Raw genomic sequence first — 20,192 nt, 5'->3', positions numbered from 1 at the left:
TCCTGTCACAGGAGAGCTTATAGTAATTAATCCTGTAGCAGAGTTTAGTTCTCTTGGCCCCCTTTTATTTTAAAGTTGGCCTTAGAAACCCTAAGGTTTCCATTAAATACTGAGATGTTTTTCTTCATCCTGTGCTGGGGCATACAATTTAACTCAGGGATTACTGAATAGCTGCCTGAAAAGGGTTAAAACATCTGCCACCATCCTAGCTTGTGCTGCCTTTCATCTTCTGAAATTAGAAATAAAACCCAAAGAAACCAACAAATTCAGCATCTTTCTCTTTGCTTCCTCCCGCCTTTCCCTCACCCCACCCACTGGGTTACAATAACATTAGTAATGCTGAGCTGTGAATGACAGTTCTGATTTTTATTTGAAGCTAGAAATGCCGTCCTGGAATGTGAAACCTCAGCCCTATTACATCAGAATCCCCAGATATGTGAATGTTTCTTTGCGGTTTCCATTGGTAGAGTGGTGCACTTGGCAATATTAACCTAGTGCGTGTGTATGTGTGTATTTATATATATATTTCCATATATCTGTGCAGGCAGCAGGCACTAAAAAGCCACTGTAAGCAGATTTGAGAGCTTTAGGGGAAAAAAAAAAGCTCTTTCCCTTCTAAGCCCTTCCCACTGCCAAGCAGGAATCCTTGTTGAACTGGAAAATGGTGAAAATTTAAAATCAAACAAAAAGTCCTACTCCAGGTTTAGGACTCTTTGTAGTTCATTGGTTGTGAGGTGTTACTACGCCCAGCTGAACAAAAGTGTCCCTGAGACCCATTCAGAAATTTAACCAGAAAGATCCATGCTCCCATCGGACAATGACACCGTTGTAGGAGCAATGGTCTTGGGAAGGGCCTGCTGATTGGCTGGCAGGACGTTTTCAGAGGCTGTGGTTAATTCCTCTGATTAACCACAGGGCCTCTTTTTGAAAGGATATTGAGTCAGAACTGCCAAGACATACACATGCATGCAGGCATGTATGCTGGTGTGCCTGCTTGCATAGATAGATGCCACAAATCTTACCCTGTGTCATGATGGGGAGCCTTCAGGGAATGTGATTTTTTGGATGGGGGGCTTAGGTCCTTGGGAAAAGCCTCAGAAGCAAAAGGTTGAGGTTCTTCAACAGGCTGCATAGAGCAGCCCTTTGAGGGGCAGCTCATGCTTGCTAGTTCCCAGGAGTGTTCATCCTCAGGAATGGTGAGACTTGAATTTACCCAGGAGGAAAAAAAAAAACACCACAACTCTCTAAAGGCAATTCCAGGTCTCATTCATCTCCTAGCACAAGGGAGGTCCCAGCTTGGTGGAAACCACAATGCTGAATCAGGAAAGGTCCTCCAGGTAACAAAATATTGAGTCATCTGCCAGCTGAAACAACCACCTCCATGGTCTGAGAACCCTCTCTTTGGAGCTGAGATGGATGGCAATTTAAATCATTCACAGAAGACCACAAAGGTCATGCATGGCCAAGCCATGGGCACAACCTGGACCACCATAGTCTCAGGACAGCACACTACTTAGTAGACCATCCTGCCACAGCAGGGGCTCTACCTGATTTATCTTATAAATCCACCCTGAAGACAGGCTGAGCATCAGCGGTCATCCACTCATCTTTTGGAGGAAGCAACCCACCCTGCAAAAAACAGCCTTGCCACACCATGAGACCCTGGTTTAAAAAGTTCGACACTTTAACCAAATCTTCTGATTTGACTCCTGCAGTAATCCTTCGCTGTTTCAACTGCTGACACATGTACACTGAAAAAAAGAAAAGCTGAGAAAAAGCTAAAGAAAACCTTGGACAAAACCTCAATACCTATGGTGCCAGGGGCTGAGATTATCAGCAAAATACTGTAACACAATACAGAATCAAGGTTACGGAACATCAGTTTCAAAACTGGTGTCCTTGAAAGCTGCCCTATCCCCACCCCATCCCACGCCCTGCTGGGATAAATCCTGGAAAAAAAAATCATAGAATGGCTTGAGTTGGGACCTTAAAGCTCATCCAGTTCCAGTCTCCTGCCATGAGCAGGGACACCTTCCACTAGACCAGGTTGCTCCAAGCCGCTGTGTCCAACCTGGCCTTGAACACTGCCAGGGATGGGGCAGCCACAGCTTCTCTGGGCACCCTGTGCCAGGGCCTCACCACCCTCACAGGGAAAAACTTCTGCCTCAGATCTCATCTCAATCTCCCCTCTGTCAGTTTAAAGCCGTTCCCCCTTGTCCTACCACTACTTGCTCTTATAAAGAGAGCATAATATTACATTGGGAGCAGCATAATATGGGGAAGGTGTGGGAAAGTTGTGAGATAGATCTGATCCCCCTCACCTTTCTTCCTGTTAAATTTTTCCTGTGCTTATTTCACTTGCCATCTCCCTTAGAAGTACCCAACTTGTCCACTTCCCCTGCCAACTGAGCTTGCAAAAGAGTGCTCTGGAAACCTTCCCTTCGCAAGACTGAGCTAGTTGTGGTTGATCCTGAAGGATGCTGGGCAGGATGAGGTCCCCTGTTGTGGCTGAGCTGGTTTTGGGGTTGGAAAAGTGACTTCTGATCAAGTCATGCACCATGTATCCTCTCTAGGTCATGCTCTGTGGTGCCCTCAGGCACTGCACATTCTCAGGGCCCTTCATTGCCCTCATCCTCTCAGGTCACACATTGCAAAGCTCCACCAAACCACAGCCATCTGTCTTATATAGCCAGGTGAAAGGATCTTTCTGCAGTGAGCTAGCCCACCTGGCCCTGCCTTCCCAATCTCAATCCAGCCATAACTCAGAGACTCACAATAAACCAAGCTGCAAAAAACATTAAGTACTATTTCAGCTGTATTGACCTGTAACAAGATCTCCCTTTCCCCCCTCCCTCTTGGTATGGTGGGAGACTTCCTCTCTGGTCTCCTTTGCCTCTCAGCTTTCCACCAGCCTGACCTCAGGGTAGAAACTTCACAACAGCAATAGGAAACCAATATAGAGCTGAAGGTGGCTTCTGCATGAACTCAGAGAGTGCATGGCAAAAACAAAATAAACAAAACCTAGCCACCATGGGCATCCACGGGCTGGATGTGGTCCCCTCCCACAAGGATCCTTGCATTCTCCACTCCCTGTGGTTTGGACATCTTCCAGGTGTGTGACCCTCAGAATAGTTGGCTGGTACATTTTCATACTGTGCTTGGGGCTTAATCTGACTCCTAAACTGCCCACTTCCACCAATAAGGAGATAGTTTGCATTGATCTGAATCCAAAAGAAAACCGCTTTCTGCTGCAGGACAGGTCAAAGCTACATCAGAGCACCAGGCATGGGACTTTTGAGGCCCTGTCCATTGTGAAACCATGGCTGTGCTTTTACTCTTGCATTGCAACCAGGTGTAGGACCTTCTATGTGAATGGTATTTCTGCTCCCTCAAATTCTAGTATGGTTATATGAGCTTATCAAAGTGGATGTGGTCCTCTCATTTAGGTGTCTATGATGTAGATGGCTCCATCAGAGCTGGCCACCTAAGGGCTCAGCAGCTGTAAGAAAGAGGTGCTTCTATTTTAACGAGAGGATGATGCCCTCAGCCATCAGCTGTACTGTCTGGGTTGTCACAAGCATTGTCCAGAATGGCTAACTCAAATAGAGGTGTTTACATTTATACAGCAATTCCCATCCATTTGAGTCTCAGGTAAGAGGTCTTGCAACACTTAGGACTCATTTAGGTTATCTTTACACGTGTCGTTTTAGACACCCGAGTGTCCAGTCTGGCTTCAAGCTGCTTTTACATAAGTGAATGGGTTTCCTCTAGGTCCCATGTGGTATCTGCAGTTCTTCTGTAGTTGTCTTATACACCCTAGGACACCTCATTGAACTCTGGGCATAAACATCACCTATGTTTCAGCATCTGTCTGAAAACTTCAGGGCTTTGCTTTTCATATGTCCTGTTTCCTTTGAGTGTCACAAGAGAGGGACATGGGTGACTGAGGCATATTTTCTAGATGACTGGTGGCAAACTGCATTCTGAGTATCACTGCACTGTGCCCTGTATCCACTTTCTCCTTTCATCCTTTTCCTTTCCCCTTTCTTAGACAAAAGCAAGATTCTGCAACATCTATGTTGTGAAGCTGAAATGGATCCAGTGGTCTTTTGAGGGGTTGGCAGGCTATACTGAAGGGTGGGATTAGCAATATATAAGGATGGAAGCATATGTAAGGACTTTCCAGATCAAGTATCTGCAGTTTTACAAAGCTGCTGATTCAGATGTTGCTAATGACATGTTTGAAATTAACAGGGGAAGCATTTTACTGCTTTGAATGATAAGCAATGCCAGAAAGACTCTGTCAGTAGCTTTATTCATTGCTTTTCTTGTTTGTTTTGTTGGGTTTTTTTGGTTTGTTTTTTTTTTTTTACAATAGACGTGATTAAAAAAAAAAAAAGAAAGCTTTGTGGCAGGGAGAAGGGGTATTTTGCAAAACGCATGAAACAGGCAGTGATTTCCAAAGCCTCTAGACTAAAAGTATAGGCATGATACAAGGAGTGAATTACAGGGCTGCTTGTAAGTATGAACACATCTTGAAGCTGCATTTTTTTTATTCCTACACATACTTAAAGCATCTGCCCATCTTTCATGGTGCAAATGTATGACACTGATGGCATTTCATCTGTATAACTCAGTATAAACTATTTAAACAAGTTTTATGCCATCAGTTTGAGGCTACACAAAGTTGTTTGCTTTTAAAAGGACCCCAGAGAGCTCAAAGAACAAAGGCCAAGCATAGAAGATTTTTGGTTTGAACAATGGAGTTTAGATAATGCAGCCCCGCAACATGCTGTGCCTTTCCCATTGTGTTTGACATGCCATGGAGTCTTGAGGCCTTTCTGATTTCCCTAGAAGCAGTAAACCCACCATGATCTAAACAAGCAGTAGCAGATGAAGACAGGATTGGTGCAGTGAGATTAGATCTTAGGATGGTCCATCTTGCTAGGCTGGTGGCTTCCAAGCTGAGCTAACCTCCCAAGTTGCTGTCTTGTTTTTCCTTTCTCCATGATTTCAGTAGATGTAGGTCACGTTTGCCCTTAAGCTCATCCTTGAAAACAGGCTGGGTTTGACTTGCTTAAAAACACCCCGTGTTTGGCATTAGTGTTGTTTTGAGGGATATGGGAATGAAGGAAATTTCTGCTTATTGAGCAAAATATGCCATTACTCCTGTAATGTCTGAAAAGGTGACGAGAAAAATTACCATGCTGAAAGGTGCTGCTGTTGGCTGGGATGTGTGGAAGGGGGGGCTGTAGTCAAAGTGTTACTATGGGTTTTGGAGAGAAATTGCTCAAAAGCTGCTTCTTAATGACAAGGGCACACCAGGACTTTCCATGTGTACCACGTTTTATCTAAAGACTGAGGAACTCTAAGAACACAGGTAGCCCTCCTGTTTTTAAGGGAACCTATGAAAGCTATAAGTGAATGGCTAATCTGGGCCAGACCAAAGGTCCTTTTACCTGTGCTCCCTGTCTTCTACATGACCATGAACAGATACTTAAGTACAGACCAAATATAAAATATATATAGAACGTATATATACACACACACCTATGTGTCTGTCATCTAGTGGTTATGTAGTGGTGCTGTATAGCTGTATACCTCTCCCAGTGTTCAGCAGCTTGTGATTCAGCAATATGAAACACAGAGGAGACAGATATCAAACAGCTGGTCTTTAACCACACCATCTTCCTCAAAGAGTGAACACCGGCCAATACATTCCCTTTCCTTCCCTTGTCGTACCTTCTCTCTTTAAACACTTATGGAAAACAAATGAAGCCTGATCAGTGTGCTGGGGTGGGAAGTCACAGATCTCTCATCTTATCTGTTCAGAGGCAGGGAGACTTTCAGAAGATACAGGGTGTATTTAGGATGGGGGATGCCCCTACATGTCTCCTGGTGAAGCAGTTGGAGAGCAAGATTTTCCACCATCTCTGCTGCACTAGTGAAATATTATCTTCAAAGAAAAATATGGTAGAATATATACAGACTGGGGTGTAGTGGTGGCTTTCAGCACTGCCCAAAGACACAAAGAAAACTCTTGTCTTCCCATGACATGCTGCTAAGACACTGTTCCACAAAGCTTCTTACTAATCCTTGCTAAACAATTGTCTTCTACAGACCATGCAGGCGACATGGTTGTTTGCATCAAGATTAATGCTATCTGCAAGGTATATGGGGAAACACACTTCAAAAGCTAGCTGCAACCTACCTGCTTTCCTAGCTAAAGAGAAGACATCAATCTTCAGGGCTGTCAATCCAGCGTCCTTTAGCAGCGCTAATTTTCCCTTAGAAAACAACCCAAGAGCAATTGCTCACTGGGCAGTTACGAGCTGTTAATTCTCCTGGCTCTGATGGCTTTAGCATACTTTGCTAATTTCAGAAAGCAGTTCCATGCTGCTCTGTGTGAAATAATCCTACTCATATGGTTCAGGAAAAGGTAGCGAAAGATGCAAGCTTTCTCTGGGGCCCTATGTTTGTTGCTTTGGTCAATCTTATAATTATCCCACAGTGGCTAAAATGAGAAAAATACACACTTAAACAAACATACATGGACATATATATGTGTGTGCGTGTGAGCATGGACGTGGGTGTTTATTTAAGTGTGTGTATCTGTACATATGCCTATCTATAAATACAGGCCTATTTCTAGGGATAGTAATGCAGATATATATATATCTAGTAACAGACAGACATTTTTCCTAACGCTTTCTAATGCATAGTTTCTTACATGTTCCTCTGGTTGCATCTGTTCAGATTCTGTCCTACTTGGGAGTCAGCCCACAATCTCCTTTCATAACGTTGGTTAAATGCAGCTGTTACTGGTGATGTAAAGATGTTGTTACCCAGGGGAAGACATAATAATAGAAAACAATCTCCCTCTAAAGACGACTAGTCTATCTTGCCAAATTCCCCAATTCTGACATCTCTTAACATAATTACTTCAAAAAGAAAAATAATCAAAGGAAGGTTTATTAATACCAGTGCTTCAGAGCCACTCTTGGGTGTGAAAGCCAAGAGGCCTTCCTCGCTCTCTGGAAGTCATCATCCAAATGAGAAATAAAAGATGATTATTCCTTTTCTTTTTGTTTTATTTCCAGATTGCTTTTCATTCCAGGAGCCCCAAGAGACCCACAGCGTGTATGCGTTGCTTCACTTGTTACTAAAATGAAGCCACCTGTATGGTAAAACAAGGCAACTAGATGACCACATGCAGTTATGTCACTGTGAGATGAGTGCAGGGCTGGACTGAGGAAAGCAACATCTTGCAAATACAAGGTTAATAATGATTATCACAGTGAGTAATATATACTGTTGGAAAGCATTTGTTAATCAAGATACAATTCTAAAACTGGGGAAGCACAAGAAGAATGTGGACCTGTTGAAGCGAGTCCAGAGGAAGCCACAAAGATGCTCTGAAGGCTGGAGCATCTTTCCTATGCTGAGAGACAGGCTGAGAGAGCTGGGCTTGTTCAGCCTGCAGAAGAGAAGGCTCTGGGGAACCCTTAGAGCAACTTCCAGTGCCTAAAGGGGCCTACAAGAAAGCTGGAATAGGGGCTTTGGACAGGGACAGGTAGGGATAGAACAAGGAGTGATGGGACAAGGGGGAATGGCTTTAAACTGACAGAGAGGAGATTTAGATGGGATCTGAGGAAGAAGTTCTTACCTGTGAGGGTGGTGAGGCCCTGGCACAGGTTACCCAGAGAAGCTGTGGCTACCCTATCCCTGGCAGTGTTCAAGGCCAGGTTGAATGGGGCTCGGAGCAACCTGGTCTAGTGGAAGGTGTCCCTGTCCATGGAAGGGTGGTTTAGAACTGGATGAGCTTTAAAGTCCCTTCCAACCCAAACCATTCTACAATTCTATGAGAAGCAGTAATTTTCCAAGTACGAGTAGGCGTTGAGTGTAAAAATGCAGTTTTCTGCATCATGACACCTCATTGAATATCTGTCCATTAGGAAGCACAGTCCATGTTCCTTATCTGTGCAGTGACCACTCAGGGGACACAGACAGAGACAGGTACATGAAACCCAGGACAACAGACTGCTTTCAGCCTTTTTTACCAGCCTGAGGGTGGTGGTCTTTATTTCCTCCTTGTGCTAGTAAAAAATAGACAACTCTCTTCTTCCCTGTGCCCTTCTCCTACAGTTTGACCTTGACCAAGTCCTAGCTGCCAGCATGGGACCTCTTTTCCCTAAGGGAAATCTAGGAGAGTTGCTTGGATGGAGAAGTCTGCAGCAGAAGACTCCCACCTCAGGACATGGCTGAGAGGGGTTAAACAGGGGAGACAATCACTTCAGAGAGTTTAAGAAGTTGTGCAACTTAGAATCATAAAATTATAGGATAGTTTGGACTGGAAGGGACTTTCAAAGGTCATCTAGTCCCACACCTCTACAATGAGGAGGGACATCTTCAACTAGTTCAGGTTGCTCAGAATCACATCCAGCCTGGCCTTGAATGTCTCCAGGGACTGCACATCTACCACCTCTCTGGGCAACCTGTGCCAGTGTTTTATCTCCCTTGAGGTAGAAAATTTCTTCCTCACATCCAGCCTGAATTTTCCCTCTTCTAGTTTAAAAGCATTACCCCTCATCCTATTGCAACAGGTCCTCAGAGCCTTCTCTTCTCCAGGCTGAACAATTCCCACCCTCTCTGCCTTTCCTCACAGGAGATGTGCTCCAGCCTTCTGATCACTTTTGTGGCCCTCCTCTAGACCGTCTCCAACAGGTCCATATCTAAAGCTCTTAGTGTGAGCAAGATTTTAATGACTCCAACACCTACTCCAGAAACCTCCCAGAAATATCTTGGGGCTAAAATAGTTGTTTTCACTATATGGACTGGGAAAATGTAAGTCCCAGCAAACTTGATCTAAATGTCAATGTTGTCAGGCACTGAGACAACATGCTTTGCTGTTAAGTAGCTGGAGTAGTACCGGGTGTACACAACCTTGTCTGTTCCTTGACTGTGTGATATAAAGCATGCAGATGTTCAAATAACATCTTTCCTCACTAAACAACTTCATTCATATGTTGCTTCACTGCTGAGAAAAAAAAAAAAAAAAGGCAAAACAACCCCTATGCTGTGGTTGGATTTAAAATTAAGAACATTCTCCCAAAGGGACTGTGTATCATCCTCAAGCCTGCTCCCCACTGTGAAGCTTGTGGTTCGATCTTTATCTTCCACTGTCTGAAAATAACCCGTGCTGCAAATGATCACTCCCTAATGCCATATCCAAGGAGGACATCTTCCAAAGTACCACTGAGAAAACAAAGGTTTCTGCTCAAATCTTTGCAAATTACAGAAATAGAGTGGCAACCTCATGTGGGTAGAAATGTCTTTCTCTGAGAAATGAGGTCACATCCTCTTAGGTGACTCCACTGACACCTTTGCTGGCACGTTAGCATGGAATTGCTTCTGTGATGTACCCAGCTTGGGAGGCATTCAGTAGTACCACAGAGTCCCAGCTGGGCTCAGACACAGACAGAGAGGTAGGAAATTTCTGCCAGCTATTATTTTGCCAATGACCTGAATTTGTGTAAAAATAAGGCACATGGATATGATGTATTGATAGGCAACACCTCCTTGCCCCCCTCCTCCCTCCTTTTTTTTCCTCCATGTGCTAAGAATCCTTTCTCTAACTTTGGACTGATGTCCCTGTTTCAAAATTGTGACTACACCAGAATTAGTTCAAGATCCTTTCTTATGTGTTAATTTGCTTTAGCAAAGGATTTTGTCGCTACCCATCTCCAAAGAACAGACTATGTAAAAACCTCTGATCCTTCATTTATACCTCTCAACCAGAGATCTATTAATCACCTACAGAAACAGGATTGCTACCAGTTTGATTAACACCTTTTCTTGGCTGTTTGTACATCTCCTACCACAGACAAGCATATAAACATTGGAATTATTGGTAACAATCTGGTAGCAAAATTATTGCCTGGTGGGGAAGAGGAAGCTGCAATGCATGGAACAAGCTCCAGCCACTTCTTAGTGTCCCTGAGCTCGTTTCAAGTTTCCCTAAGATCTCTTTACAAATGGGATCATGGCAGGTGGAAGAACCCTTTCTGGCTTTGAGGACAATTTCAAATTCAAATAGTTCCGCATCAAAACAAAGATGTGGCTTTGGCAAGCTTGGACATAGTTTCCAAGAGGAGGCAGCAAACTATAGCTCATCAAGGGTTTTAAATGAGAAAATGCTCCTAGTGTTATCCATGGATGAGGCCAACACTTCATGCTCCACGCACAAATGCAGTTGCCTACCCTTTCCCTCGTCTCGTTGGTGAGAAACTTGGCACATTCACTGTAGTTTGCCCAGGTGCGGTTGTTGCCTGGGACCAGCTCCCAGCTCCCGTTCAGGTCACACCGGCGATAAGCATGGCCTTTGGGAGAGAAATGAGGAGAGTAAACAGGAGTAGACCTGATAGAGCAGGAAAAGCTTCTTCCAGGGTGGTTCCTATCAACCTTGATGCCCCCTGCCTGCTTTGAAGCTCAGCTGCAAGAACACAGGTTCCATCTCCTTGGCAACTTTATCAATTATCTAGCTGAGAAACACCAGAGAGCTAATGAAAAGTTGCACTTAGTTTAGGTTAAGATATAGGGTCTACAAACCAAGGAGAGATGCTTTAAAAAGTGCCAATGCACAAAATCATCCTCACAGTTGCAGCTTTCTCTATGAAAATAAGCAGTAATCTGTATTATGCTGCTCTTTTTTTTTTTTTTACAGATTCAGTGCATCTTAAGATAGATTTTAATATAGCTACCCTTCACATGATGATGACGAAAGAAGAGAAGGCAAAGTTTCATCTTAGGTTTCAGCTGACAGATGAAAGCATCCATGTGCAGAGTTTTAGGCTGGTGGGTATCATTTCATGAACTGTGTGTAAGAAGTTACACATCACAGTTAACAGGCATGAAACCAGTCGACAGATCTGTCTGTCCTGTGACTACAGAGAGCTCATACAGACCTCTGCACCTCAATCAGTCAGTCTTAATATGACTCCCACACTAGCTGATTTGACCAGTGGGTATCAGTGCAGTGCAGAACCTGTGCCATGTTGGATTGTGAAGAGAAAAAGGATGGATTGCCTGTTCCTCTTGGCTTCTAGTGTGAAGTGCATTTTCAGTCCCTCTGTGAGAGGTCATCAGCCAGGGGTTAAGCTGGCTCAGCTCACAGACCCTTCTAGAAAAGTCAGGACAGACTATGAGCAACTGTGGTGCACTGGAATATCATTACTTGTTTTCTGAAAAGAGCATCAGTACTCTGTGGGAGTATATAGTCTTAATTCCCTAATTTTTCAGCCTTTAGGTGCACAGCTTTCCCTGAGAAAAGAGAATGCTTTAGCTTTGAAAATACACTGAGGAGCGAGTGTACTTCAATTGCTTCTGAAAACATGCACAGACTTTGCGGCACCACAAGCAAGCCAAGAAATGTGCTGCCTGAGGGAAAGTGAGATGGGGAGGAATTCACATGTTCTGGTTACTGGCGCTGTTCTCAGAAGCCCACCGTAGGGGTCTGGGCAGAGATCAGGGGCTAGAATTAACAAACGCCTGAGGAATATAAATTGGAAGAATATCTTGCAGGTTTCTATTGGTATGCAGTTCGCAGCCTCAAACACATACAGATTTGTAATGCTGCAAGACTACCAAGTTGTAAGCTTGCAATTGGTGCTTATAACCCTAATTAGACACCCCAATCAGTGCCTAACCCCATTATAGTCTGGGTTGGACAGATGGGAAACTTGTCATTGTCTAGGTTAAAACAGAGCTTTTCTTTCAGCATAAAACCTAATGGCTGTTTCTTTACTTCCCTTTCTCTGGCTTTCCTCCTGATTGGGAGGGAGTCACTGTGTCATAAAACAGGGATGCTAAAGAGGATTTTAATTTTCTGATTCCCAGGCCTCCCATTGCTGCAGCTTACCAGGCTTTGCTGACACTAAAGTCAACACATACCTTTGTGATTGAAGTCATAGATGTACTCAGGACATGGCATAGCCACCACTTTGCCTGGCACACCTTCAGGCCAGCAGACGATACCATCCCACTCAGGAAGACAGAAGCCATCTGTGGAAGAGACACAAAGATAAAGAGGAGTCATTGAACTTCCAGAGTCCTGCTGTTTGGAGAAGGCTGTCCTTAAAAAAGCCAGCAATACTGTCACTCAGTTCAAGAAAACTGCTCTTAGTCATTAGTGCAAATCTTCTTCTTAGTGTTTAGCTCCAGAAGGTACAACATCTCACAAGTTTTATTTCAGAAGGACAGGTTCCCCAACATTGGACACTTTTAAGATTCGGTTGGACAGGGTGCTGGGCCATCCAGTCCAGATCATGCTTTGCCAAAAAGTTGGATGAGGTGATCCTTGAAGTTGCTTCCAACCTGGGATTCTAGGATTCTATGGGATAATACCTGATGGGAGGGATCAACAATTTTGGAAAGCTTCTTTCCCTTGTGGGCTGGAAGAAATGAAAATGGGGCAGGACAGCAGAGTGGAGAACAAGAGGACCTGAGCAGTCAGGACTCTGTAGACTGATGTGAGACATGGAGAAACCCATATGAGTTTGGTTATGTATAGCCTTGATATGGCAGCACATAGAATCATAGAACAGTTAGGGTTGGAAAGGACCTCAAGATCATCTAGTTCCCACCCTCCTGCCACAGGCAGGGACACCTCACACTAAACCATCCCACCCAAGGCTTCATCCAACCCGGCCTTGAACACTGCCAGGGATGGAGCACTCACAACCTCCCTGGGCAACCCATTCCAGTGTCTCACCACCCTAACAGGAAAGAACTTCCTCCTTATATCCAATCTAAACTTCCCCTGTTTAAGTTTTAACCCGTTACCCCTTGAACTGTCACTACATATCTGAGCCTACGCTAGCAAGGAGCTGGATTATGCTGTGGCTACATTACAGTGAGGCTCAAAGCTACCAGTTCAGGGAAGGTACTCATGCCCATGGAGTGGGAAGGCTGTGATTTAATATCTACATACCATTAATCCAAATTCAGCTGTAATTTTAACTCGTTATTTACACCAGCTGGTGCTATGCTATACCACAATGTTCTGTTGCTTTCTCAGATGTGCTTGTGTATCTGCATTTGGGTGCTCTTTTAAGTAACATTAAGACTAGCAAGAATCTATAAAGAGGTGTCTGTAGCACTATTTCTAACCCTAAATAGAGAATATTTCATTACCTTGCCTCATAAGGTGTGAAACAATGGAATTTCTGTTTCGTAAAGATTTGCATCCTTTCCCATCTGACAGCCTTTTTGCTTATGACTTTGCCATTCTCCCTCTACCTCTATTTTCCTACGATTACATCATGGTGCAAGATGCAGTGCAATCATGCACTGATTGATTTGGAGCTGTGCTCATGCTAACTGGCTGGCAGTGCATGCACACTAATTGACCAGTTGCCTGCCGCCACGAACAGGGTGACATGGCTGAGCTTTCCCAGCTTCCCCATGTCTGCCCTTTTTCCCCAAACCTTTTTTTCTTTTTTGAAAATTGGCAAGTATATAAGTACATATTGTAATTTTGCAATTATCCAGAACTTAAGTAAAAATCAAGCAGGTCTTTTAATGACCCATAATTATGAGAAGCTGAGAAGCTTTGCTTCTCTCTTCACAATGAGGTACTAGCCGATCATCCAAGGCCTCCAAGTTATGTCCTATGTGGGCTAAGAGGGTCTTCAAGGAGCTCTGCAGCCCGTGGGATTTGCCACCAGCTTCTGAAGCAGCTGAGATACCAGTGATAGAGACAGACTCCTCTGGGAGATGAGTGCTCACTCTCCCATCAGTCTCATCTTCCTCATTGTTCATTCTTTCTGCAAGGGACAAAGCCAGAACTTATCCACATTTAGAAGTGCTGAGAAATCCTCCAGGCATCTCGAAAACTGTGGAACGTGACCTCATTTTCAACACGGCTTTAAAAAGAGGGAACTCAAACCCTGTTCTCCACCTCTTTTATCCTTCCAGCTTGTCAACCACCCATTTCTTGCAACTTTTCACCCATAATCTTCCAGTTCCAAAAGGGAGCAAGTTCCAATTCAGATGCAGATGTTCAACATGGGCAGGTAGGACTCTGCACCCAAACCTAACCTGGTGTTTACATATGCCTTTGTGTTGGCCTGCATTAGCTGCACCTACCAATTAAAACCCAGCTGCAGTAGAGGATTTTAAGAGCAAAAACCAGTGAATCTACCCGAGGTCTGGTTTCAGAACTGCCTCTGCCCTCTGTACCCATGGCAGCTGATGGAGGAATTTATCAACAGCCTACAAAGTGTCTGTCTGACAGAGAGGAATTATATGTGAATCAAAATAAAATGAAACAGACTGCTCTTATCTGCAAAAGAGCTCGGCTTGAAAAGAAATGATAAGCATGGCCAAGATCTCAACATGTTTGATTACTACCAAAGCTAGTGCCTTAGCAATCGTTCAACCAAACTGCAATTTATCCTTTATAATGAAGGTATTTTCACAAGATTAAATTAGGATCCAGGATTGTTTTAAAGACCTTTAGCTGGTATTGTACCCTCTAGGGTCAGAGCTGACAGTGATCAATTCAGTTTGCTGGGATTTCAGGGTATGAAAAACAACAGAAAAACTCTAACCAGCTGATTTCTTATGCTGACAAAGAGGACCCAACTAATCACTGCCTATCTTCTAAAACTTTGACTGGGAGTGAGGATAGGGTTGCTAAACTCCTCAGTATTGTTTTCATAAAAAAGAGGAAGAAGCTTATTGCATTTGCTCCACTTCCAGTCACATCAGAGGAAGACTAATACTAGATTTCCTATTCATGATATTTCCTATTCATGGAAACCAGGAAAGCCCTTCCCTTTGGCTCATTATGTTGCAGGATTACTTACATTGTGAAAACTGGTTTATTTATTTTCCAGTTCTCTGGAAGGATCAAAATAAAAAGGAAAAAAGTAGCCCACAGAATTTGGATTAGGATAAAATGTTATTGTCTCAGGTGTTGTTTTTTTTTGCAGACAAGAAAGTAAATGAAGGTTTAATTTAGCACTCAAAGTGGTCTTACCTAAAATAAAACCAATTAGGTTTACAAATAAATAGATTTGAGTAAACTTGAAAATGAATGCTGGGGAGAAACATCACTGAGGAGAAAATGTCATGCTCTGAAACGCTGGGAGAAAAAACTCGCACTTTTCTATGATTTTCAGAATAGCTTACAAAGGCCAGCCTCCACTTGCAAGTAGTTTCATTTAGTATCATACTGCAATATTTGTCCACAAAATATTAATGTGGAAAAGTATCTGATGGGTATGCCCTCCTTACAGTGTAAACATACACACACACACACATTTGAAATGGACTCATTCAAAGGAAAACAATGCTTTCTGGATAACAGAATATACAATTGTTTCTTTTGGGGTACTTTGATCCCCACAATCCTTGCAAAAGGCAGAGGACACCTCTGGACTGGTGTTTTATCATGTGGACAATTTGGGAAGCCATCAGCTGCCCTAAAAAAATTGGAAAAAATAAAATAAAAATCAGGTTTGCTGCCTCTCACTGCATCTGAAATATTTTATTGCCTCTGTGTATTGACCCATGGAATTGATTCATTTAACCTGATTAGGGTTTGGTGGGAATCGATCTTCAGAAAGCATCCAAGAAAAGATGCAAATGAATCTGTCATTGTTACCATGAACTGTTGCAACACAGAAAAACCTCTGTAGCCTGCTCTCCATCTCTCTGTCATCCCCTGTCTCTCTCTCCCCACTCTGTGCTTGGAAAACACGTTTCAGCCAGATTTGAAGGAGGGGTAAGACATCTCAGTCTGCCAATTTCATGGTGATAGATGATCAGGAAAGAGCAGGTGAGCATTTGGCGTCTGCCACCTGGCAACCAGCCTTTGCCAACTGACTAGCCAACTGTCACATGCATAACTTAAAATTAGGCACAGCATGGCTGTTTCTTGCCAATCAAGGGTGCCATAGGTAAGGCAAGGGGAGAGGAATTGGGTTGGGAAGAAGGACTGACAACTACTAGTTTGTAGTAGGGGGAAGCTGGAGAGAACATCAACAGGTCAAGCCAGGTGCCTCTGGATCTCCTGGTTGCAGAAAGAATTGAAAAGTTTCTAGATTCATTGAAACTCTTGGAAAACATTTTTCAAAATGGAAATATTGGACCAGCCATGCTTTCTGACTGCTTGATCCACTTTGCTGGATTTTAACACAGCCAAAAACTTTTTCTCCCCTCTGTACATGCCTGTTGTCCCATACAGTAGCCCCACTGTCCTCTCACTCCTTCCTCCAATACCTCTATTTTTCCGTCTAAGGAGACAAACCATCAACCTTCTGACGGGACAAGGGGTAATGGCTTTAAACTAAAAGAGCATTTATTCAGACTAGGTATGAGGAAGAAATTTTTTACAATGAGGGTGGTGAAGCACTGGAACAGGTTGCCTCGAGGGTAGTAGATGTCCCATCCCTGGAACAATTCAAGGCCAGTTTGGAGAGGGCTTTGAGCAATCTGGACTAGTGGAAGGTGTCCCTGCCTGTGGCAATGGGGTTGGAACTAGATGAGCTTTAAGGTCCCTTCCAACCCAAACCATTTTATCATTCTGTGACTCCCCACATCCCTTCCTTACTCCCTCACCCAGTCTCCTCTGGTCCACCCAGCCATGTGGCACTTTATCATTAATTTCACCAGCTTGAGACTACTGGGACCAAATTCTACACCTCTTGCTTCCAGCTTTCTCCTGTTTTACATACTCTAGAGGTCACCTAATGACTGATCTGATTATACAGTGAGGAGAGAAAATACCATATATTTCATTAGTATTGTCCTGGAATCCAAACAAGGCTTTTCTTTTTGTTTGTTTTCCCAAATATTTCCTCCAACGTTTTTTTATTGGTTTATAAAAACATTAACAGCACTAACAACTTGGCTTCTCTCTGTTGTTTTTCTTTTCCCCTGGTCATTTCTCAAAAGAAATCTACACTGAGTTACAAGAAGAAATCTGAAAAACGGCGAGGAGTTTCAGGAAAGCAATAAAAAAAATCTGAAAGCTGACAATTTTTCCTGATGGTTATGTTTGAAAATAAAATTTAAAAAAAACTTACAACCTTTTTTATAAGCTGTCATTATATATATATAAAAAAAAAAAGCACCACTTGCAAGCAGTGTGCTTTTGGCATGCTAAATAAAAGTCAGTCTCTCCTGGGACACTTAACAATATTTAGAAGCTTAGATAATCAGAAGGGATATGGTTCATCCTAACTGCCAACAGAAAAGCTCTCAAAAAATTCTCTTTTAGGTGAAAAAATAATTTGAAGGTTCAAATATGCTGTTTGGGTTGATACAGGTGAGTAGGTTTGGGACACAGAGCTACATGTTCTAAGGAACCTGGGAATGCAAAACAGGTTTTCTTTGGAAGAAACAGTAGGATTCACTGAAGACGTAAGTCAGAAGGAATTCATAAACTTTCAAGAAAACAAGAAAATCTTACACATATCCCACATCCCAAGCATCTTGGATGTGTATCAGTCATTCAGGCAATGCTTTCTCAGGCATTTATGTATGCCGGTGAAGCTCCTCTAAATTCAGAGCCATAACTCTCATGGATGGAGACAGGGAAGGTGGGAATTGTGCCAGGGTTTCTCATTGTTTAGAGGACAGGACTGACCACTTTAGTGCTGAAGAAATTAGTTTTGTCGGACAACACCAGTAGCTGGAAGTGATGCAAGAACTTTTTCTCTTCTAGAAGCTTTGCAGATGGCTCATCCTGGTGTCTCCCCTTCTGTCTCCATGGTTTGATACAAGTTCAGGGAGACAGAGCAATTGTACTCATGGAGAAAGTGAGTATCAGTGACCAACACAGTCCCTGACTACAAGCCTATCACAGGCAGGTAAATGAGGGTGGTAAAAGACAGCTGCTGAGGCAAGAATTAAAGGTTTGTCTTTTAAGACTTATTGTGCTTTTTCATCCCTTAGTAGCTGCTAAAAGAGATTTCACAGGACCCAGGATGTCCTTGCTACTGGTGAAACAAAATAACCTCTCTGGGGAAAAGCTCCTAAATTCCTTTGCTGGAAAGGAAGGAAAGAAGTCTTCCAGCAATTTGGAAAGACTGGTAGGGTGGAAAGACTTTTTGGTGCCCTGGAGGAGAATAAAAGTCTTGGTCTGCTTAATCCAACAAGAGAGAATGAGAAAGAAGGTTTTTCTCATCCTACTGGTAAGCACTATGAATGGACATGAGCTACAGAAGTGCAAAAGGAGGCAAAAATAATGAGATGTAAACTGGCAGTGAACAGAGCTTATACTGGAAATTAAAAGAAGTGTCTATCCTTCAGATGAATAATGTTTGTGATGAGGCCAGTAAGTTCTATTTCCCTCAGTGACTTTTAAATGGTATTAAAGCAAAGGGAGGCTGTTGCATGAATGGGGCTAGGAGGAAAGCACCATGTCACTTGCAGCTTTCTCTGCCACCCTTGTGCTGGGACAGGTCAGTGCATCTTCATCTTACTTCAGTATCGCGTATGCTGCTGTCTTATGGTCAGCATAGTCACCTGTGCTCCCCAAAATCATCTCAGTTTTCAGGCTGGCTATCTACCTTTACTCCAGGTCTCAGAAACCATCTTACTTATACCAGAGACAATTACTTCCAAGGGCAGAAGAAATTTTAAACCAGTCCAGATTACTATGTCCTTCCATCCCAGGTACAAAGATGCCAACAGACCTCCCAGTGTAATTCTGCACTCATCCCTTGAGACACCCAGCTCATTGCTTCCTCGAGACAAACTAAGCCATGGCAGAGCTGATCCTCTCTTTCTGCCACTATATCCCTGTACCAGTAAGGGTCTCTAGTCTCCTGAAGCATTTCCTATAAGGCTGTTTTTCACTTCTCAGCCCATCATTCCAGCTTGTTCAAATCCTCAGCTTCAGCTGAAGGCAGCCCCAAGGGGTCAGACAACATCGAAATACAGACTTCTCTCTGAGGGACATGTGTTGGGAGAGATGGTGCTAAATGCTGCCTTCATCCACTGCCTTCCCAGGGCTGTGCTTGAGCAAGGATGCAGGTCACCACCAGACAGCTCCTCCTTATCCAGCTCTGCAGAGGACTTACCACCACCGCAAAATAAGCACTCTGAGAAGATGAGGCATGTAGTGTCAGCTCACCATCTAAGCAGAAGTTACCAGCGCCTCACTGAAATGCACTGAGTGGCAAGTTCCTCTAATATCAATCGCAATAGGACATATACCTATCAGATATAGGTCAGAAAATCTGATTTACTTCTCTGCATGTGCATGCCATTTATCACAGACCATCTTTGCCCATTTTCTAAGACTAGACTGTAAAATACTCCAGGCAGGGTGTGTGCCTCAGTTCCTGAGGTGTCTGAAGGTTACTATTATAGGGTACCCATTCATCTCACCATTGCTTGGACTGTCATGAATACTGCCTTACAGTAATACCATACTACAGAGTAGTTATAGCAGCACAAATTACTTTAGTTTTAGAACAAATGTGCCTTGCAACTCTCCTTAGCCCTTGAGGGTTGAAGTCTCGGGGCATAGAAATGTAGTCATTATTAGAAGCCAATATGATATTCAGGATGGAGTAAGCAAATGCTCTGTTTGATGCCTTTGCTGTGGGACTTGCTTTTGAAGCCCAGGCACAGAGTGCTTTCTGAAAGGGCTGCATCACATGCATCTCTTGTTTTGTTTTTTCTTCATTTCTGCTTCCCCACCTGAGCCTTGTCAGAAATCCCAGGTTGCCTTGGTGGGAGAGAGAGGAAAGGAGAGGCATATTGTGGCTGTGCCTGCTCACTGCTCAGACTGCATCCCCAGGGTGCAATGGAGGCTATTCTCTCCTGCCTGCTACTTTTCCCTTGCCTCCTCCCTCCTTTCTTTCTCCCCCAGACTCAATTCCAATTTCTGTGCAAGTGGTACATGCATGTGGAGAACACATTAAAACCATCTGTGAGACTGCCTGGCAGCTGGATAAATGCAAACACGGTCTTGAGGTGTTTATCTAGGGGTATGGAATATAAATCAGCCCGACTTATTCTGGCACCATGCAAGGCACCAGGGAGACCACATTTGGAATATGGTGTGCAATTGTGGTCACTCTATTACGGGAAGGACATTTGGGGGATTGGAAACAGGCAGGGAGGAGCAACCAAAAAAATGACCCAGCATTCTGGGACAGGAAGAGGAGAAAGGG

General features: G+C 43.5%; 1 protein-coding gene across 1 annotated transcript in view; it reads right to left on the bottom strand.

Moving 5' to 3' along the window:
* PTH1R (parathyroid hormone 1 receptor) overlaps nt 1-20,192 on the bottom strand; it is a 114,713-nt gene that overhangs the window by 23,587 nt on the left and 70,934 nt on the right. Inside the window, exons 6-7 of the mRNA XM_065666978.1 lie at nt 11,950-12,060; nt 10,261-10,379 (exon numbers count right to left, since the gene is read on the bottom strand). Coding sequence (XP_065523050.1) covers nt 10,261-10,379; nt 11,950-12,060 — 230 coding nt within the window. The remainder of the gene's footprint in view (nt 1-10,260; nt 10,380-11,949; nt 12,061-20,192) is intronic.

Source organism: Lathamus discolor, chromosome 2, assembly GCF_037157495.1.
Source record: "Lathamus discolor isolate bLatDis1 chromosome 2, bLatDis1.hap1, whole genome shotgun sequence".
Lineage (NCBI taxonomy): Eukaryota > Metazoa > Chordata > Aves > Psittaciformes > Psittacidae > Lathamus > Lathamus discolor.
This window is presented reverse-complemented; position numbering and strand designations above follow the sequence as displayed.